At 41.4% G+C, this 20,514-nt stretch overlaps 1 protein-coding gene across 1 annotated transcript; it reads left to right on the top strand.

Moving 5' to 3' along the window:
- Window positions 1-1,031: 1,031 nt before the first annotated feature.
- Window positions 1,032-17,553, top strand: LOC109966821 (pterin-4-alpha-carbinolamine dehydratase 2). The gene is made up of 4 exons (XM_020611985.1): window positions 1,032-1,281; window positions 2,078-2,209; window positions 16,131-16,211; window positions 17,341-17,553. Exons 1-4 carry the CDS (start codon window positions 1,180-1,182, stop codon window positions 17,434-17,436), a joined length of 411 nt encoding a protein of 136 aa, XP_020467641.1. The 5' UTR covers window positions 1,032-1,179; the 3' UTR covers window positions 17,437-17,553.
- Window positions 17,554-20,514: the final 2,961 nt, after the last annotated feature.

The following is a 20,514-nucleotide window of genomic DNA, read 5'->3' on the forward strand; positions in this document are numbered from 1 at the left end:
GAGTTTGTGTTGTTGTTCTGTCTTTGATTAGATCCTCCACTGTAATCCTTGGGTACAAAGTACAAGAAAGTCACCAGTGGTGGAAAAAAATAGAGATCTTTTACTTAAAGCTGCAGTGTATAACTTTTTTTTTTCTCTAATATTTTTTTTCTGTAGAAAACTGCTCCAGAACTTGTCTTAATGTGGGGAGGTGCTCTCGAAGTGTCCTGTGACCCAGACTCACTGAACAGCACTGGCAGCAGTGCAGAGATAGTATCTTCTAAAAGGTTTTAAGCAGGACTGACCTCTCTAAACAATCAGCGATTTTCAATTGTTTCTGCTTTATCAGTAAGTTTTGTGCATTTTCATTTCATGTAATTGCATAGTGACAAATATCTGAGGAGCTGGGCAGAGTGTGACGGAGTGGAGCAGGGAGAGGAACCACTGAGCAGAGTGGGTTGGAGTTTTATACTAGAGCTACCCTGAGTCAAATACTGTATCTTCAATAGAAATTAGCAGTACCTTACTTAAAAAATTCTCCTTTGCACGTATGTGTCCTGCATTCATAAAGGTAATTAAATATTAGAAGCAAATTGTACTTCAAGTATCAAAGTACCTACAGTAGAGAGAATGGCACCTTTTCACATGTTGTATGATTAAATAATTTATTCATCAGGATGCATTTAATGTTCTGAAGTTATTGGCTGGTTAATGTGGGTAAAGTTTTACTTGCAGAGTGTATACTGCTAAGTAGCTTAATCTATAGCAGCACATGACCTGGTCATACATTTTGCATGTAAAATTACACTCAAGTATGGTATTTAAGTAATGTACTTACAGTAGTTGCTTTCCACTACTGACTAACTTTATTAAAGGGATATAGGAGGATTAATTTATAGTCACTTTTCACTTGGCCTGGTCTTAAGCATACGTGTATTAATCTCTAACTGGAAATATAAATTCTTTTTGAGTCCATTTTGTCATAATGACAGCGCAGGCAGTTTGCAGGTAGTTTTATTCACCACCTTATCACTTTGGTGCAGTACAACCAGACTCCCTTAGAAAAAAGGGGGATTTTAATCAGGCAGCAATCTGAACAGCCATGATGAACCGTGACAGTGCAGGAGATGACTAGCAGAGAGCAGGAGAGGGGGTAGCGGGGAAAGAATATCCGACAAACCGTTGGTCATTTCTGGGTTAATGTTTAGCCTGAGGACGATCAGCTCATTGCCTTGCAGCCGTCTGTTCCTGCAGGGCAGTCTGTGGCTGCCTTCGCTCTCCAGGAACAACTCGTCTAAAATGGTGAGTGTTTCTTTTTTTAGAGTTAGCTTATGTAAGCGTGTCACCAGGCTCTTTACAAACTTGTAGGCGCTGAAATAACAGGTGATGACTGCCCCCTGGAACCTACGCTGTTACTACACGCCAGACTCTATACGAAAAACTCCGAATTAAATATATTCCATGTGGACCTGTAGACGGGCTTATGTAACAAGCAGATTTTGTGACTTCTTTTGAGTTTCATAATTGGTATTCTACAGTTCGGCGTAAAAAAACACCCCCACCAACAAACAAAAATCACGTGTAGTTGCAGCTTTGTCCCCTTTGTTTTGGGGCGATTTATAAAAGAAGTTCGGATTTGCGGTGTGTATACATGCCGAATTGAAGAACGGGTTATAACAATGCAGAAATCGAATACGTTTATATTATTGTGGGTGTGGGTTTGCATGTTAGACAGACTAGCATTTAAATCGGCGTGGCCTTTGCCCTTTGAGTTCGTAGTAAGGCCACCATCTCCTCTATAGTGCTTGGCTGCCACCTTGCGGACGGAGCACTAATGGTACACGGGTAACTGCTGCAATCAAGGTGAATTTCAAATCTGGGGTTCACTAAAGGCTGGTCAGAATTAAAATGAGCAGTTAATGTGGTTGATCAGTGAAAATGTTTTATTACTTTTCTGTTGTAGAACTGAAACACAAACAGCTCACTGTGTGTTCATATTAATATGGCTTAAAGAACGCAGCATATGGAAAAGACAGAATAAGTTGTGATGTTCCAGTGTCATAATTATACTGTGCGCACTGTCTGTGATTGTTTTCAGTCGTCAGACTCCCACTGGCTCCCCCCTGCGGAGCGTGATAAGCTGATGATGGAGCTCAGGGCTGCAGGCTGGATGGAGGTGGAGGACCGTGACGCCATCTTCAAAGAGCTTCACTTTAAAACCTTTAATCAGGTGTGTGAGTGTGTGTATATACTGAGGTATTTCTCTCATGGCTGGGGCCAACATTAGACCCTTCAGTTACTGACATCAGTGTAAAGTGAGGTATTTTTAAGAAATGATCCCTGTCTCCACCAAACATGTCAAACGTCTCAATGTTTCATATTGTCTCAATACAGCAGCCGAACAAGAACTTAAAGTAAACAAAGTTATGATTTATATCAGGAAATATTTCCAGATGCTGCTTTATGCTTCAGTAACATCAGTCACTTTGACAGTTCATGTCCCATTTGTTTATGCCAGTTCTCCATTAGAGCTGTGTGAATTCTTAATATATAGTGTTTTTCAAGCCACTTGGGGACAGTGCACATGAATTATTTAAATCTGACTAAAAAGTGAAAAAATACAAGTCAAATAGGAGGAAAACCTCTGCAATTTTGATTGAAGTTTATTGCACTTTGCATGTGCAACCAGGGTGCAAAACACAGGGGCTTTTGGGGGTTCGGACCCCCGAAAATCTCAAACAGGAGTTTCAGGACGGTCTCAGAGATGTGTTGAATTATTTTCAATTTATTTACACAATACAATTTATCTGTATGTAACTTTATAAACAGTAATTTTTTTTTAAATATTTTTTTTTCTTTAAATTATATCCATTGCGTTTAAGGTGTTGTACTGGAATTGATCCAGAAACTGATTGTGCTCCACGGGAGCATGCAGATTGTTAAAGACGCATGCATCACCCACAGCTGCTTTTGTCAGGATCAAACTATCATAAAATATAAGAATAGACAGCATACAGTGGTGTGAAAAAGTGTTTGCCCCCTTACTGATTTCTTATCTTTTTGCATGTTTGTCACACTGTAATGTTTCAGATCGTCAAACAAAGTTATATATTAGTCAAAGATAACACAAGTAAACACATCATGCAGTTTTTAAATGAAGGTTTTTATTATTAAGGGAAAACAAAATCCAAAACTATATAGCCCTGTGTGAAAAAGTGTTTGCCCCCTAAACCTAATAACTGGTTGGGCCACCCTTAGCAGCAACAACTGCAATCAAGCATTTTCGATAACTTGCCATGAGTCTTTTACAGCGCTGTGGAGGAATTTTGGCCCACTCATCTTGGCAGAATGGTTGTAAGTCAGCCACATTGGAGCGTTTTCGGGCATGAACTGCCTTTTTAAGGTCATGCCACAGCATCTCAATTGGATTCAGGTCATGACGTTGACTAGGCCACTCCAGTCTTCATTTTGTTTTTCTTCAGCCATTCAGAAGTGGACTTGCTGGTGTGCTTTGCATCATTGTCCTGCTGCAGAACCCAAGTTCGCTTCAGCTTGAGGGCACAAACGGATGGCCGGACATTCTCCTCCAGGATATTTTGGTACACAGCAGAATTCAGGGTTCCATTTATCACAGCAAGTCTTCCAGGGCCTGAAGCAGCAAAACAGCCCCAGACCATCACACTACCACCACCATATTTTACTGTTGGTATGATGTTCTTTTTCTGAAATGCGGTGTTACTTTTACACCACACATAATGGGACACACACCTTCCAAAAAGTTCAACTTTTGTCTCGTCTGTCCACAGAGTATTATCCCAAAAGTCTTGGGGATCATCAAGATGTTTTCTGGCAAAACTGAGACGAGCCTTTATGTTCTTTTTGCTCAGCAGTGGTTTTCGTCTTGGAACTCTGCCATGCAAACCATTGTTGCCCAGTCTCTTTCTTATGGTGGAGTCATGAACACTCACCTTAACTGAGGCAAGTGAGGCCTGCAGTTCTTTGGATGTTGTTGTGGGGTCTTTTGTGACCTCTTGGATGAGTTGTCGCTGCGCTCTTGGGGTAATTTTGGTCGGCCGGCCACTCCTGGGAAGGTTCTCCACTGTTCCATGTTTTCGCCATTTGTGGATAATGGCTCTCACTGTGGTTCGCTGCAGTCCCAAAGCTTTAGAAATGGCTTTATAACCTTTTCCAAACTGATAGAGCTCAATTATTCTCTTTCTCATTTGGTTTTGAATTTCTTTGGATCTCGGCATGATGTCTAGCTTTTGAGGATCTGCTTGATTGCAGTTGTTGCTGCTAAGGGTGGCCCAACCAGTTATTAGGTTTAGGGGGCAAACACTTGTTCACACAGGGCTCTATAGTTTTGGATTTTGTTTTCCCTTAATAATAAAAACCTTCATTTAAAACCTGCATGATGTGTTTACTTGTGTTATCTTTGACTAATATATAAATTTGTTTGACGATCTGAAACATTACAGTGTGACAAACATGCAAAAAGATAAGAAATCAGTAAGGGGGCAAACACTTTTTCACACCACTGTATATCACCACGGTAGCAGCAAAGGCTTGTGGAAGTTATTTGCCGATGTGGTGAATTTGGTCTGTGCAAGTTCTCAACACAGCAGCAAAGGTGTTCACCACAGTATTCAACAGTATCCACCCCTGGGAACAGTGCGTAGAGAGCTTCATGGAATGGGGTTCCATGGTCGAGCAGCTGCATACAAGCAATGCATCGCCAAGTGCAATGCAAAGCGTTGGATGCAGTGGTGTAAAGCACACCACTACTGGACTCTAGAGCTGTGGAGATGTGTTCTCTGGAGTGACAAATCATGCTTCCCTGTCTGGCAATCCCATAGACGAGTCTGGGTTTGGCGGTTGCCAGGAGAACGGCACTTGTTTGACTGCATTGTGCCAAGTGTACAGTTTGGTGGAGGTGGGGGGGGGATTATGATGTGGGGTTGTTCTTCAGGAGCTGGGCTTGGCCGCTTAGTTCCAATAAAAGGAACTCTTAATGCCTCAGCATACCAAGACATTTTGGACAATTTCATGCTCCCAACTTTGTAGGAACAGTTTGGGGATGGCTCCTTCCTGTTCCAACTTGACTGCGCACCAGTGCACAAAGCAAGGTCCATAAAGACATGGATGAGTGAGTTTGGTGTGGAAGAACTTGACTGGCCTGCACAGAGTCCTGACCTCAACCCGATAGAACACCTTTGGGATGAATTAGAGTGGAGACTGTGATCCAGGCCTTCTCGTCCAACATCAGTGTCTGACCTCACAAATGCGCTTCTGGAAGAATGATCAAAAATTCCCATGAATACACTCCTAAACCTTTTGGACAGCCTTCCCAGAAGAGTTGAAGCTGTTGTAGCTGCAAAGGGTGGGTCAACATCATATTAAACCCTATCGATTAAGAATCGGTTGCTGCTCAAGTTCATTTGCATGTGAAGGCAGGTGAGCGAATACTTTTGGCAATATAGTGTATGTGTGATTTTAGTTGTTTTAGGTTTTATGTGTTCTTGATGAGTTTTGAAAAAATGTGATCAAGACATATGAAAATAGTCTTCATACAAAACATTCTGCACTTGCATACAATTCACTGAAGTTTGTGAAATGGGAAAAAAAATATCATAGCTATAGTATTACTTAATTTTTTCCAGAGCTTTTGACCATGACCCTGGTCTTCAGCAGGTGAAATTTGCACCGATGTTATTGTTACCCCTAGCACGCAACTGGTGTATAAAAAAGCTGGTAAGAAAACATGAGATTAAATTATTTAGTTGCAGATGGGCGTTCCTACGGGTACATTGTGTGTGTTTGCTGTGAAAAAGAGTCCACAAACCTACCTCAACAAGGACTGCAAACACTCTAAAGTTCTTGTTGTACCAGCTGGATGAGGTTAATTATATCAGGAAAGGGCAAGTTTATTTACAGTATATTGTACACAAAGGCAATTCACACTGCACACAAACATTAAAATGCAAATCAGATAAAAAATATTGCAATGCAAATTAAAAGTAAACAGTTACACACCAGCACAATATAACAACATGCTGTTGAGACCCAGTACTTTTAATGGCTCTGGCAGATTTTCCCTGTTCCCTGTAGACTTTGTCCCCTTTTCTTCCCAAGACCAGACCTCAGAGTTTAAGTCAGGTAATATCAGGACACCGCTCACCAGTTCATAGATATTGTGTCCTTCATGCAGTTGATGCAACACTCCCAGCGGGTAAAAGAAAAACCTAAAGAAATGTTTTTTGCAGAGCACTAGGCAGATTGCTACTTTGCTTTAGCCCAGAACTGGGCGAAGTAAACTGCAACATCTCAAGGCCACTTAGCGGACTTCCTCTAATCCTGTCGTTAGTTGTTTTAGCCCCCAAAAGAGTCTGTTTTTACACTTCCCCGTGTTTGAAGTTGGGGGGGCGAGCACTGACCTCCCCCATCTGCTCCTCCCGGTTCTAAAGTCTCTCCTCTTACCCCGACACGTCAGGCTGCATTACCCTGAGATGCACCAGGTGGCCAGTTGGCAGCAATTTGGATTTTGATCAGAATGATTTCTTTCACAAACAATCAAATTGGTTAAAATGTTTCATCTGGTTCACAAACCACTAACAACCCCATCATTCCTTCTGCTAGATGTGCTTTGCCTTCTCTTTTTTCTTGCTCCTTGCCACCCTCCTTTCCCCATTTCTGTCTCTCCGTCTTTGTCTGTCTTTCATTCCCACTCTGTGCCCCATGTTATTGGGGAATGAATTCATGTTGTTTCAATTTCACATGTTGGCAGCTCTCTCCATCTGTCTGTCTGTCCTTCTTTTTTACCCTCTTTTATTCTCTGTCCAGACACCCCCCAAATTCTCTGATGCACTTTCACAAACCCTCCAGCTTGTTTTTCATGGCTGTTCTTAAAGGGCTTTTAGCAGAGGGGAATGGAGATGAGGAGCGACATGCTGGCTGATTTCCACTCGCCACTTATCTTAGAGTGATGGGCTTGAGGAAATCAGATCCTCCAGAGTTTATAATGAGAATAGCAAATCCCCTTTCTGTGAGTTGAAATGCTTCCTCCCGTGGTCTCTAGGGGGCGGTAGAGCTTTACCCACAACTGTAAATCCACAGTGGCAGTGTGTGGAAGTGAAGCCACTCATGGCTACAAATGAAATAAAAAAGAACATGACAGCTGGACTCTTTTTCAGTGTACTTTTCTTTGATTACTGTGAGTGGAAAGTGTTCTGATGCTGTTGTATCCAGCGCAGTAATTCATCTGCAGCATGTGGGCGTGCTGTGTGTAGTTAGTGACAGTAGTCCGAGAGGTAACTGCGAGTTATTTTCCTCATCAAGTCCAGTTTATTTAATCAGGTTTGAGAGGTGAAATCCTCTTTCTGAAGCCACTTTGGTCAGTGAGAATCCCTGCAATCACATGTGGAAACATCTGTGTTTGTGTCTTTAATACTGTAAATTTTGGTTGGAATTGTGCATGTGTTTAAGTTGCGAGCACTGATACTGTTTATGCATCAAGCTTTGTGTTATGTATGTTTACAGATGACCATCTGCTTTACATTTCAGTGGATGAAGTGGAAACATTCATGTGACACAAGTGAAATGGGTGGCCTTAAGATGCAGTTTGCACAGGCGAGGTGAGCTGTGCATGCTCAACCGTTGTGTTGTGTTAGCCGAGGTTGACAACGATGACGTTCCTTCTCCCCCCCCCAGTATCAGTCATGCATCGGAGGGAAAGGTCGCCAAAAAAAAGCATTCAGGATAGAAAAATGACCGGTTGCTATTAGGAGGACCTCCTGCAAAGTGAACACGCCCTTCCTTAGCTAAGGAGTAGGAATTTTTAACCGTGTGTGTGTGTGTGTGTGTGTGTGTCTCCAGAGTTTACCAGGCTGTTTTTATTTAGAGGTTAGCAGGCAAATGAGGTTGTCCACAAGAGCAGAGGTCAGTCATTGTTCTGTACATTCACAGGTGGTTTTTAACATGTTTGAATAATTTGTTAATCTGTTAACAGATTGACAGAAAATAGACGGACAACTAGTTTGATGATCACCCAAACATGAGGATTTGCTCTTAAGTCATTGTAAATTGTTGTAAATTAAATCTGGATTTAATATTAGTTTTTTAGGTTACAGGCTGCTTTTCTGACAAAACAATTTGAAAATGTCACCGTGTATTTGGTGAATTGTAAAGATTAAATCATTGACTAATTAATCAGATAGTTAGGTTACAGATTAAGCTGTGTTTTATGAGGCCCAAATGGAATCTGCAGAGTATTTTTTACAGTTTTCTGTGGTTATTCAGGATGCAGATCTGTAGAGTACTGTGTAGTGATTTATTTTTTGCTTGTAATGTAAAAGAAAATATTAATTTAGCTAAGTGAGCACAAAAAAGCAACTAATAGAGTTTAAATACACATGGCCACTGAAATGCAAAGTTCACTTTCTTTAGATGTAGGCTACTGAGCGACCACTGCATAAAGGGGGATGAGATTGTTGGGATAACTGCGCGTTTTCAGACAATCTCGTCAGAGGACAATATCTTTAACACAGGCAACTGAGAGGAACAGCTCTAGAAGGTCGATATGAGAAGTGTCAGATCGTTGTGAAAGGTGGACAGAGATGTGCAGCCAGCCGGTCACGCTGTGAAGTAGATGTGAATGTCAGATCCTTGGCTTGGAAAATGGCAAAAACCATTCACAACATCACGCAGCTGTTGTGCACATGCAGGCAGGGGGCAAACACGTTTCTACTTTTCAAAATCTGCGGCGGTGTTGTCGGAATTCTGCGGGCGCAGATTCTGTTTGGGTCTGGTGGTTATTTAGAATTCATCAGCTGAGCTCCCCTAGTTAATTTAGGTGAGAGCACAAACTATCAACAAGAGGTTGTTTATGTGCAGCATGGGAAGCTCGTCTCTCATGGTACAGCTGCCATACAGCTCGTGTTACGTGACCTCGTGCACACGTTACAATCTAGAATTAAATAGCTTTTTCCTGGGAAAACTGCTGTTCACTATACAGGTTACAGTTAAAGTAAAAGGGAATATTTGCATTATTCATTTGGTGGCATCTTCTCGGGCAGTAAATGCGGCAAGCATTTATGCTCTCCTAACCTTTTAGTGACCCGTGCACATGTATGTTGGAATTCAGTTTGGAAGGGTCAGTAATCAGGCCGGACAGGGAGGCGTGTTGATGCAGAAACTGTATGAGGTCATATTAGAAAGCTAGTCTGTGTCATAGTGTTTCTTGACATAAACAGCAGTTCATATTTAAAAATTCACAGCATATGCCGTCATAGTTGTGGAGAAAATAATGCAACACAAACAAAAGAGAATCTGACCCAAAGTGGAGACAAACGGCACGACAAAGCTGTGGCTCACCACAGACAATACGCAAGAAAAGCTGCCACTTCCATGCAGCTTCTGGGCTTAAGCTGCAGTTTGAGACGGAGGCAGCTGCTGTGAACCCCGAGGAGAGCAGCACTGTGTTCACACAATTCCCTCCGCTCTGTTCTCGCAGCTTGAGCCCCCTTTTTATATTCAGTCAGGGGCTCTCTCTCTCCACCAGATCTCTGTCAAGCCTCTGCCTCTCGTTATGGGTCTTGTTCTGCTCGTGTTGAATAAGTTGTCCTACAACTAAAACCGAGCCCCTGGGTAAACCAGACTTTCCAAGCAACCCCCCTCCAGCTTCACACATGCACACTGACATTGGCCACTTCCCATTTATTGGCTCGCTGGGCTTCCTACCCACAAAGTTTTTTCTTTGACACACAATTTACAAAATTCAGCTGCATTTTCTTTGCACAATTGATCAGTTTCCTTTTTTTTATTTTTTATTTTTTTTCAAAGTTATTGTTAGTTGACAAATACTTAGAATTATTATAACCAGTTTCAAGTTTGGTCAGTTTTTAAGTGAGGGTTATAAACATTTGCTGGGATTAGCTTCTGTGTGTGTGTGTGTGTGATTATTATTAAAATGAGTGATCTGAATAAATATGAAATTATTAATTAAAAACTAACTGACAGATTAGTCAGTAATGCAAATGAGCAGTTGTGTAATTGAGTTAATTGCTCAATTTAATAGTTTGTTGTGCCTGTTCCCGGACTGTCTAACCTTTAAGATGGGTGTGGTGCTTGTTTTTGAAGAGCTGCTAACTTGTGAAGAGTTTAGCCAGTGGACAGTTTTGGTGTTTCAGCAGCTTTCCCACCACAACAAAAATTAAAGAAACAGAAAACTGAAAGTTTTCTGGCAACACGTTCTCAATTGTTGAAAATGTCCATTAAATAATTGACAGAAAGTGTGAACTGCATCTAACCTATGTTCAGGTCCCATCTCCCTCTCTAAGATGGAACTTTCCCTGAGAACGGCAGACATCCTATGTTCTCTGTACCTTGTGAAAATGGCTGGAGGGAAGCCGCGCCCAAGCAGAGGTGGCTAGCTAATCCAGCTCTCAGCCCTAGGGTAAGCTAAGATGGCCCTGACGTCTGCTGTCTTTTGTCGAGCCCAATGTGTTTTTAAGCCCTTGCTGGTAACCCTGCAGACAGTGAGGGGGTCTTCATGCTTGTGTATTACATGACACTTTACATAAATAGGAGCTGATGTGCGTGAACATTTGCTGCACATGATTAGTCACTTAACGTGTTCACAGCATAGCAGAGCTGAAGCTTCTTTCTGCGTTCATGCGAGAAGATGTCACACATGCCCAGCAGAGCTCGAGCGTCAGCGCTTGGCAGAATCGCTTTATAATTATTTGATATTTTGCTTTAAGTTACATGTTAACTTAGCGGCAGCCTTGTTCAGCCAGCTGGAAGCCTGTGAAGAGAAATGGGACATAAGAGGTGTGGTCACCACCACCACCACTAAGCAATTCACAGCGTGCTTGCCTTTCACTGCAGAGCAGTGCAGGTTTTCCAGTGGGCTGACGCGGACGTGGTGATGATGGGGCTCGCAGAGTAATCATCGGGTAGCCGTGGTGATATGTAATGGTGGCGAGCGGTTTGCATGTGTCGGCACATACTTGTGTGCATGCTGAGGAGGTTTGCATATATACATTTATACATCCAATCAGTGTGCGTGTGTGTGTCTGTCAGAGGCTGGTAAGAGTGGGAACAATCTGCATGCACTTAGTCCTGGCAAGGCAGAGCAGGCGTTTCTAAGCCCCTGGACTGCACAGTGGTGGAAAACCGATCTGTAAATAACAGACACATGTGTTTGAAACTGAGGCCTGTATTTCATCCCACGCCCGCAATGAGTGGGAGTACACCACTCCACTCCGACGTCAAATTGTCTCATCCAGTGTTGTATGACAATCATGCAGTAATAGCACCAAAATGGCTCTTCAAATGCGAGTGCACAGGGAAGGGAGTATTGCGGGGCTCTGCCATCGCATGTTTCTGATTATTTGAGATGGGGGCCTGCATAGTGTCATGTCTAATTATCTGACTGAGCTACAGCTTGTCGGGCCAGTTGGAGAGAGCGGCTAGCTGGCTGAAAGGATTGGTAGCCAAGTGGCTGGCTGACCCGTTGACTCGAGAAGTGTGGCTCCTACAATACAAATGGGGTAAACAGAGTACTTTGAGAGGGAGAGTCCTTGACCTCTGTTGACATAAGACCTCAGCTGGAAGATGAGAGTCCATTTTACTTTGTTTGGCCCAAGTGGAGGTAACCTCCAAGTGACAGACAGGCATAGCACTGCCACTGTGCCAGTATTGTGTCCTGTGACTTTGCTTACTGCCCTTGAGCGGCCACTACATCCAGTTCATTTCCAGTGGGAGATCACTGCTCTCCTTATTTTTGTCTGAGACATGGGTCTTTTCGGGGTACATGTTGCATGCAGGATGAACTTGTCATCTTCTGTTTTACATTATCTTCTCCTTTGTGGTTTTATTTTGCACATTAGTGAGGTACATGCAGTGTTTTTTGGGAAGTGCAACACTCGTCTTGATAAAAGCAGCGCGGCCTCCGTATTGCACAGCAAGTTTGGGTAATGAGTATAAACTCGGTTCACCCTCAGTTCAGTTGAGAAACACATTTATTTGGATATTAACAGAGCATTTGTTCTTAATCTTTGGTGAGCTTCATCATGCTGGCTTTGGAAAAAAAATATACTTCTTAAATTAAAGCTAATTTGAATTGACCAATTATTGGTCCGTACTAAAAATTCCTTCCTTTGCCAAGTTTGGAAATGCATCATACAGATGTGACTGCATCTGTTTACAGTCATAATGTCAGTGAAACTACAATTATGTTGTGATCATTTGGCTTGAGAGTGGTGTGAAGCAGTTGGCAGACATGCAGTGTTAAAAGGGATCCTCCCTGTATTGAAGAGGGAATTACGCCCATTATTCACACATGCTGATCCCGGCCAGGAGCCTGAATAAAGTGATTCATATATGAATCCATTCCAGTGAAATGCAACCCTGTTTGTATTTTTTGTTGTTGTTTTTTTTACAGTAATGACCCTGGCCTTAATTGGCACACAACATGTGGACTGCTGGTCAAATCCTCACATTAATATAAGGGATTAGAAAGTTACAGCACTTTGTCTTTTTTAGCCACTTGGCAGCAAGACAAACATCTTATTAACATCACATGGTGAGCAGTTGCTTATTTATGCATCAGCAGTGTATGGATCAACAACTTCATTTATTTGAAGGGGTGTGTTGATGAATATAGGTCAGATATTCACTCTGTTTAGCTCTGTTTTTGGTCTCTACCAGCTCCTCAGGGAAAGACCTGGTTGTTAGCAGCTAAATGTTTGTGTTCATCAGCTAGTCACTTAACAGTTTACTGCTGAGAAGTTGGTATACATTGGCTTTTTAGAGCTTCGTGCTACGGCCGAAAATGACACTGTGAGAGTGAACCAGAACACTGGAGTTGAACCTGACAGCTACATGCCCCCTGTGGGTGGGGGCGCTCTCATCCTGGAGAAGACCACTCATTCATTCAGTTTTCCTTTCCTTTATTCGGGGTTTCCTTTAATTTGTCACTGTAGACAAATGTACACACAACAGGGTAAACTGCCGTAGTCATGTGTTTGTCATCACTCATTCTAGTCATGTTTGCTTGTATTTATGCAAATGCCAAAGGTACATTTCACGGTGAGACAGGTAAGCTAGCTACAGTAGATTTTGAGAAAAGCTAATGCAGTTAAAATATTTGAACCCCAGACTGTATATAAAGATGGACGACGTGGCGACTTCCAGAAGTGAAGTTGATCGCCCCCTGGTGGCTGGTTACAATATAGGTTATATTGGTAGCTGCCCCCTCCATGTTAGTGGATGGGACATGAACGAAACTAAAAATTCTAAATACACAAATTCAAAATACAAATCAAATACATTGTGATTTCTGTTTTTTGTAGCTCTTATCCTGCTGATCTGTATACAAGTGGGCATTTTTCTTACAAGTTATTTCATTATATAAACATGGTCTGTTTAGATGATTGACAGCTTTGACTAAGCAGCCTGATATAGCGGCTCCACCTCTGGTTGCTATTGTGCAGAATCTGGTTGCATCACATTAGTAAGATGGCCGCTCCCGTGTTCATATTTTGGCTTCACTTTGGCATTGTGGCAGGAAGTGGTGGTGCGTCTACAGCAACAAGCGTCAGGTGCCAGTGATTGTGGTAGAAGTTTAAAAAAAAAAAAGAAACCTTAAAAAGTGAATGATTTCAATGTTAGCATCAAAAATCTATTAATGTACTATTTACTCAAATTTTTAGCCCAAGTTTAGCCAGTTGGATGTGTGTTGAAATGCCAAGTGATGGCTTTTTGCTGCGTGGCAGAGTGCGGTCTAGAAAGTGAGTTTGTGAAAGGACACGGTGTTGAGAAATGGGACAATGTGCAGGAAGCCTTAAGCGTTCACACAGAATCCTTTTAGCTGTCACTCAGTGTTCCTGAGCAGCAGATTAGACCGAGTTGGCCCTGAGAGAGAGGGCATGCTTGGACAGCACCTGACATGACAGGCTACTTAACCATCTCCATTAGAGCCAATGAGAGCTGAGAAAAAGCAGACCGCCTCATTCTCCAAATTGGTGCCAGTGGGGTCAAGTTGCAGGAATATGTCAATTACTTAAATTGATCAGGAGACGGTTTCCTTGATAACCAATTTGATCAAGCTGCCGATCGTGTTACACGTGTTGCGCTACACGGGCACCAAACAGGACGTCTCAGAAATTGGTAACAACACACGCAAAGGGCTAAAGGCAATTTCCTCTGCGAGAGGCGTTCAGTTTCGTCATGTCAGGTGGTGGACGGGGCTGCAGCCAGGGCCTGTAAACAATGGCGTTTCAGTTGATTTAATTAGGCAGGGAGGAAGTATTTAGGGGCTTAATTGAGATTGCAGTGGGAAATTGCTCTAAAATAGGTCCTTTTTTTTTTTCTCCTCTCTTCACAGTGGACATGACGAGGGATTTCACTCTTCTCTTTGTAGATAATTTGAATAACCATAATCACTCCCTGGATGGCCTGTGATTGGATTGGAAATATGGAGAGTGTGTGTGTGCTCCTTACACGAGTGTGGAAGTATACACACATGCATTCACGAGGGTCTTTCTTCTAAACGTGCTCCTCTGTGCCTCCGATGGGCAGCATTGCTCCTTGTTTCTGCCAAAAAAAAAACCATTCATTAGTTTCAGCTTCTTAAATTTGAACATTTACATGTTTCCTTAGTCTTCTGTGATCGTACACCTAATGTTTGTTGGACAAAACAAGACATTTGAAGATGTCGGCTTGGATTTTGGGAGATTGTGACGGGCCATTGTAAACATTTTTTGCCATTTCACAGACTAAATAACTAATTGGTTAGTTAAGAAAAAAATTACTGGTTGATCTATAATGAACAAAATGTTTCACGTCTGCTGTTTTTCATCATTGGTTTATTGATTCTGATGTTATTGGCTAAAGGTTATTGAATGCTGCAAGACATTTTTTTCTGCAGTGACATCTTTGTCTAGAGGGATTTTCACATCTTTTAATAGTTTCATTTAATTAAGTTTATATTTTTCTTTTTTATTATTATTAATTGCATTTTCAATAAATAACCTGGGCTCCATGTGTTTAGTATCAGTGCTGCTTTAAATTGTGTCCCTACCAACGTGAACTTGAACAGTCACATTAAACTTAATGAAGAATGAAAATTTTTCTGTCCACTTCTTCTGAAATTGTCATTGCTCCAGGTTGACCTTTTTCGTCAAGACCCTACCCTCACATTTGCTCATTTATAGGCTCTATGCTACAAGTCAAAGGTTTGTGGGCACCTCTGTGTTTCCAGTAGTTATCAGTGTAATTCAACAGGTGAACACACTTGTGTCCTTCTTTCTACAACTAAAATCAGACACTGTCGGGACAGACGGCAAGAAGTTCCCACAGATGTGCTGCACCTGTAGCTGCTTTGCTTTCATTATCCATCTAGAAAGTCTGGACGCCATGCTGTCGTTCCATTGCGTGAAGCCGACTGTCTTGTTCTTTCCTTCTACACAGCCTGGAGGTGTTTTTGGATCATTATCTTGCTATAGAATAAAACCCTGAGAAGCTCTGACTTCCTGTGTTAATGGCCTTTTTCCAAATGATGCTTCAGAGGGTGCAGTAACACTGTCTTTTCCAACACTGCCCTTGTACAGAGAGAATGTGTTGCTCGGAATACGTGTAGGAATTGTTTACATCAGTTTTCCAGGCTTCATGTACTTCCATGCATTTTAATGCAGCTGTAGGCAGCTACAGGTGTTTAATAATGCTTTTAACATCACATGTGGAGGCTGCTATGTAAGCAGATAATGAATGACCCTATAGTAAAACACACCGAACAGTGCTTATGAACACTAAATAAGGACTTAAAGTGTTAGCTACACGGTGACAGGTCAGAGTGGTGTTGGCTGAAGTGTTCATGTTGATGAGCAGTTAGGCAGGTTTGCTAAATGTGAAATAAAACAGGCCGTTTTTATGCTTCAGTTTTGGTGCTTAACTAGAAAATGTACACTGGGGAAAAATCTAAATGGGAAAAATGTGTTTCCAATATTTTGTCCACCCTACTTATAACAGTGATGATAGAAAAAGTCAGACAAAGAATAAAAAAGCTTTTTTTATGGTCTTAGTGTTGCAGGTTGTTGCTGTTTGAGGAGGAATTGGTTTTGACTGACAGCTGATTGTTCCTTCCTGACCAGGCGTTCGGCTTCATGTCCCGGGTGGCTCTGCAGGCGGAGAAGATGAACCATCACCCAGAATGGTTCAATGTCTATAATAAGGTAATAACTGTCCCCACATTGTGGTTCGTATCACACTTTGTCATAGGCACCACAGCTTGTAGAATCAGACAGTGTTTTCACAGCTGCATGTTTGAGTAACCGCCATATTTACAGCACTACAATTAGTTTATAACAAATGACAGGCACGCCGAGATCAATCCACCCTGGATCAAGGCAGATTTTTTCATGTCAAACAATCCTTGCTGCTTCTGGAGAGGCCTCCGCTCACAGCCTGCACCACACTCCGTTAGGCAGAGCGACAGTAGCTTCAGGCTGTAATCCCATCATTTTTCTTGTGAAAAGCTCTGCAAATACCCCCCACAGCCCCAACACTCTCTCACTGTCTTGACCACAGAAATAAAGCAGTGGTTGATATGACAAACCCAGTCCCTGATGATCTCCCAGTATTAGGCTATAGCCACTGTGAGTGCGTGTGTTGTGGAGCGGGCGGCTCTGAGAGGAATGCTGCTTCTAATCCACTCTTTATTAAAGTGGCTGGAGAACAGAGCCACAGGTCTCTGGGCCCCCACTGCACTTTCCACCAGGCATTTGCACATAAATCTCACTCTGACTGAGGTTCAGCCTCAACAAATTCAATGCTGTGTGTTGAGCTACTGATGATATGATCATTTAGGCAGCTTCTGTTTTTGTGGCTCTCAGTATTGAAATTTGAGCTTGTAAACATGTTTCTGAACTTCAGCTGCTCCCCAGAGAGAGGTCTCCTGAATTTATCACCATTACTGCCTCAGTTGCCAGTGTGTTAGGTACACCTGCATGGCACCATGGATGGATTATAAGAAGGGCCCCCCACTGCTTGTAGGGCCTTCAGTTGCTTTGTGTGTCTTTATAGTTGTTTTAAAACAACAATACCTACAACAATAATCCTTGTGGTTTTCGGGGGAGTTCAATGCTCTAACAACTTCACTATCTAAAGTTGACAATTAGAAAACTTTCACTCAGAAAATGTTTAGATTTTCCCATAAATGTTTAACTCAGTAAGATTATTTGTGGTAAAACCTTAATTATAACAATCAACATTAATGACATTAATCAATTAACATCCTTTTTTTTCTGCTTGGCCAGCAATTGTTGCTTTGTGACTTTGACGAATGCTTGCGTGTCCTCACAGGTCCAGATCACACTGACGACACACGACTGCGGCGGCCTGTCAAAACGAGACATAAAAATGGCCAAGTTTATCGACAAAATTGCATCCTCCATGTAATATTTGTCTTTAATCTGAAAGCTTAATTTCTCCTTACGTTTTTCTAATTCCTCTGCTTTTGATAATGTATTTTTTGTATCTCCCGTTGATCCACAGGTCTTTGTCTCAAATAAAATATGTGAGATATTCTATTTTGATGATTGTGTTTTGTTCACAGTACATTTTGCTCACACTTTTCAGACTGTGTTGTTTCTGAGTGATATACAATGGTATAACCCTGCACTAACTCTTGAATCAGATGGACTTTCTAAGGCTTTATAGTAAACCTTGCTTTGTGGTTTAGATTCAGATTCCCCTCACTAACTGATTGCGGAAGAGTTCGCTTCATTGTATGTGTCAATGTGTGGTTTTCTTGTTTTCAGCAGTTTTATTTTCACACATGGAATTAGAGTGGAGTGTAATTGCCCTGTATTGCTCTGTCTGGTACTTACCAGTGATCCTGAGGATACTTCTTTTTTCTGTCAGGCCTTCACCAGACCACATGTTCTCCTCTTGGAGTGAAGCAAAATGAGCAAGAGGTCAGAGTCGGTAGGAAAGGTATTTGTTTGATTTATAGTTAGGTAAGGGATGAGTCAGCTAGGGCTGCTGTGGTTTCTTCACTAGATCGCCTTTAGGACAAGATCAGCAAAGAGAAAAGGGTGCAATAAAAGCCAAATCAGTAGGAGAGTGCTCATGCTGCCAGCCCCTTGCAAAATGCCTCTTTTGTTGTCACTCCTTGTGCTCTGTGCTTTGATGCTGGAGAAGGAAAGGTAATAAATGATACTCTTCTTTACCTTAAGATTTTTCAGGTAGTGGTATGTGCAGAATACATCTGATGGATGGTTGTTGTTGCACAGGGCAAATCTGAATCTGTAGATTGAGTGACTATGACCATACCTGGTCAGCCTTTCCTTTCTGGGTGTAAACACACATTTGTTTATACATAGTATGTTCAGACCTGTTGCACCTAAAGTTCACCACTGTGGAGAATACAGTTATTATTCTTACTGAGCTGTAGATGAGATCAATGCTATTCTCATTTCTGTACAAATGAATCAACCAGTTAGCTTCGCTTAAAGCCTGGAAATGGGGACTTGTGGCTCAAAGGTAAAACGGCACCTCTAAAGCTCACTAGCACATTATATTGTGTCTGTTTACTCGGTACAAAAACCAAAGTGTACAAAAGACAAGTTGCATTGTTATGTGGTGGACTACTTCTCAGACTGCCTCAGTAAGCAAATCCGAGCAGGAGCTTATTTATATAGTACTTTTATAAACAACAAAAAGTGTTTTACAAGAATCAAAAGAAAACAAATACAAAACACTGAGCATACAAAAATAAGAAAATAATGATTGGAGCAAACAACAATATAGAACAGAAACAACAAATAACAGAAGAGGGAATAAAAGTCAGGCCAAAGGCCCCCGTGAGGAGCTGGGCTCAAACACCTGCATGAATGAATAATCCTTAAACCGAGAACGAAAGACCCCCAGATCAGAAGCCAACCAGACATCCATGGGAAGCATATTCCATATTTTGAGAACAGCCACCGTGAATTCCTGGTCTCTAGTATACTTAAGTCTCAGTCTGGGGGTGACCAAGAGCAAGCGATTAGAAGATATACAAAGTCTAATCAGTGCATAAGAGTGTAAAAGCTCTGAAATATAGGTAGATGCTAAACCGTATAATGCTTTAAAAAAATAAAATCTTTCCATGTTTTCCTGCTTTTCAGTTGACCTCTCATTCAGTTAAATCATGTGGAAGAGATGGGGTATGGTATCTGTCAGTAACTCATGAAAGTCTACATCACCTACACCTGGATGTTGCTGCTGAAATTCAGTTCATCTGTTTCTTTTAGACATCAGCTAATGTTGTAACTTGAATCTTAAGAGTTAAAGATGATGTGTTTTCATTAGATCATATAATTTGTCAAATTCTCACAGTGTGTTGCCTTTTGCTGTGAAGGTCACACACATGTTGGTCAAATTGAATCACATGGCCAATGTTAGGATATATATCATGCTGCAGTGATGGCTTGTGAGTGTTTAACCCCTGTTCATTCGTCAGTCAAGTTCTGACCAAAATTAGACAAACATTGCATCTGTTGTCTATTAAACGTCAGCCTCGCTATGAAACTGCTTTTTGTGCAGGAAGACAACTGCAAGGCTGGAAGCGTTTATCAGACAGTACAAGTCATTTTAATGTAACTAAAGCAGGCTGCGTCTTTCTGTGCTGTTCTGTACATCTCATTTGGTGAACACATCAGTCTGACAGCACTTCATCTTCAGCAGCTCCTGTGATTTCTATGGATGTGTGTAGAAACCAGGTCAGTGGTGGTGGAAGTAGTACTTTTACTGTGAGTAAAACTGCCAAATGTAACCTCTTACATTCAGTGGTGGTTGAAGTACTCAGATTAGCACATTTCACATTAATTATATTATTATGATTATTATATATAAATATGTGTATATTATTGATTAGTGATGTAATATTGTGCACATCACATTTAGTGTTGCAGCTGGTAAAGGCTCATTTTCATCTTATGTGCTTATAAGTACTTTACTACTGGGTAGCTTGTGAATTTTTCATCAAGGATCAGTAAGGCCTTATCATTACACTATATTTTGTTTAATTAATCTCATTCTGAATAGTAACTAGTAACAAATGATCAAAACATTTTTACAATTAAAGCAAGTAAAGTACTTTTTTTGCTGAGATGTAGTGAAGTACAGTACTTGAGTAAATGTACTTAGTTACTTTCCACCTTTGCTTATGTGTTAAAAAATAATCACATTACTGTAATTCAGTACTCTGTTACTCTTATCACAAAGTTTTATTGCCCCTTAGGGTGTTGGTCTTGAATGATGGACCTTCAAGGCATAAAGTCACAGTTTCTCAGAGCCCAAGGTGACAGGTTCTAATTCTCATCCAACAAACTATCTAAATGTTCTTTTTACATTTGAATCCTCACAACTGAGGATCTGGACCCAGTGTATGTTTGGCAGTTTTCCTTGGCACATGGCTTAAATTATTATCAAATGGTAATTAATTCATTTTTGTGGATCAACTAATTGATTAGCCGCTGGGCCAACCTCTGT

Source organism: Monopterus albus, unplaced genomic scaffold, assembly GCF_001952655.1.
Source record: "Monopterus albus unplaced genomic scaffold, M_albus_1.0 scaffold119.1, whole genome shotgun sequence".
NCBI classification, from domain to species: domain Eukaryota; kingdom Metazoa; phylum Chordata; class Actinopteri; order Synbranchiformes; family Synbranchidae; genus Monopterus; species Monopterus albus.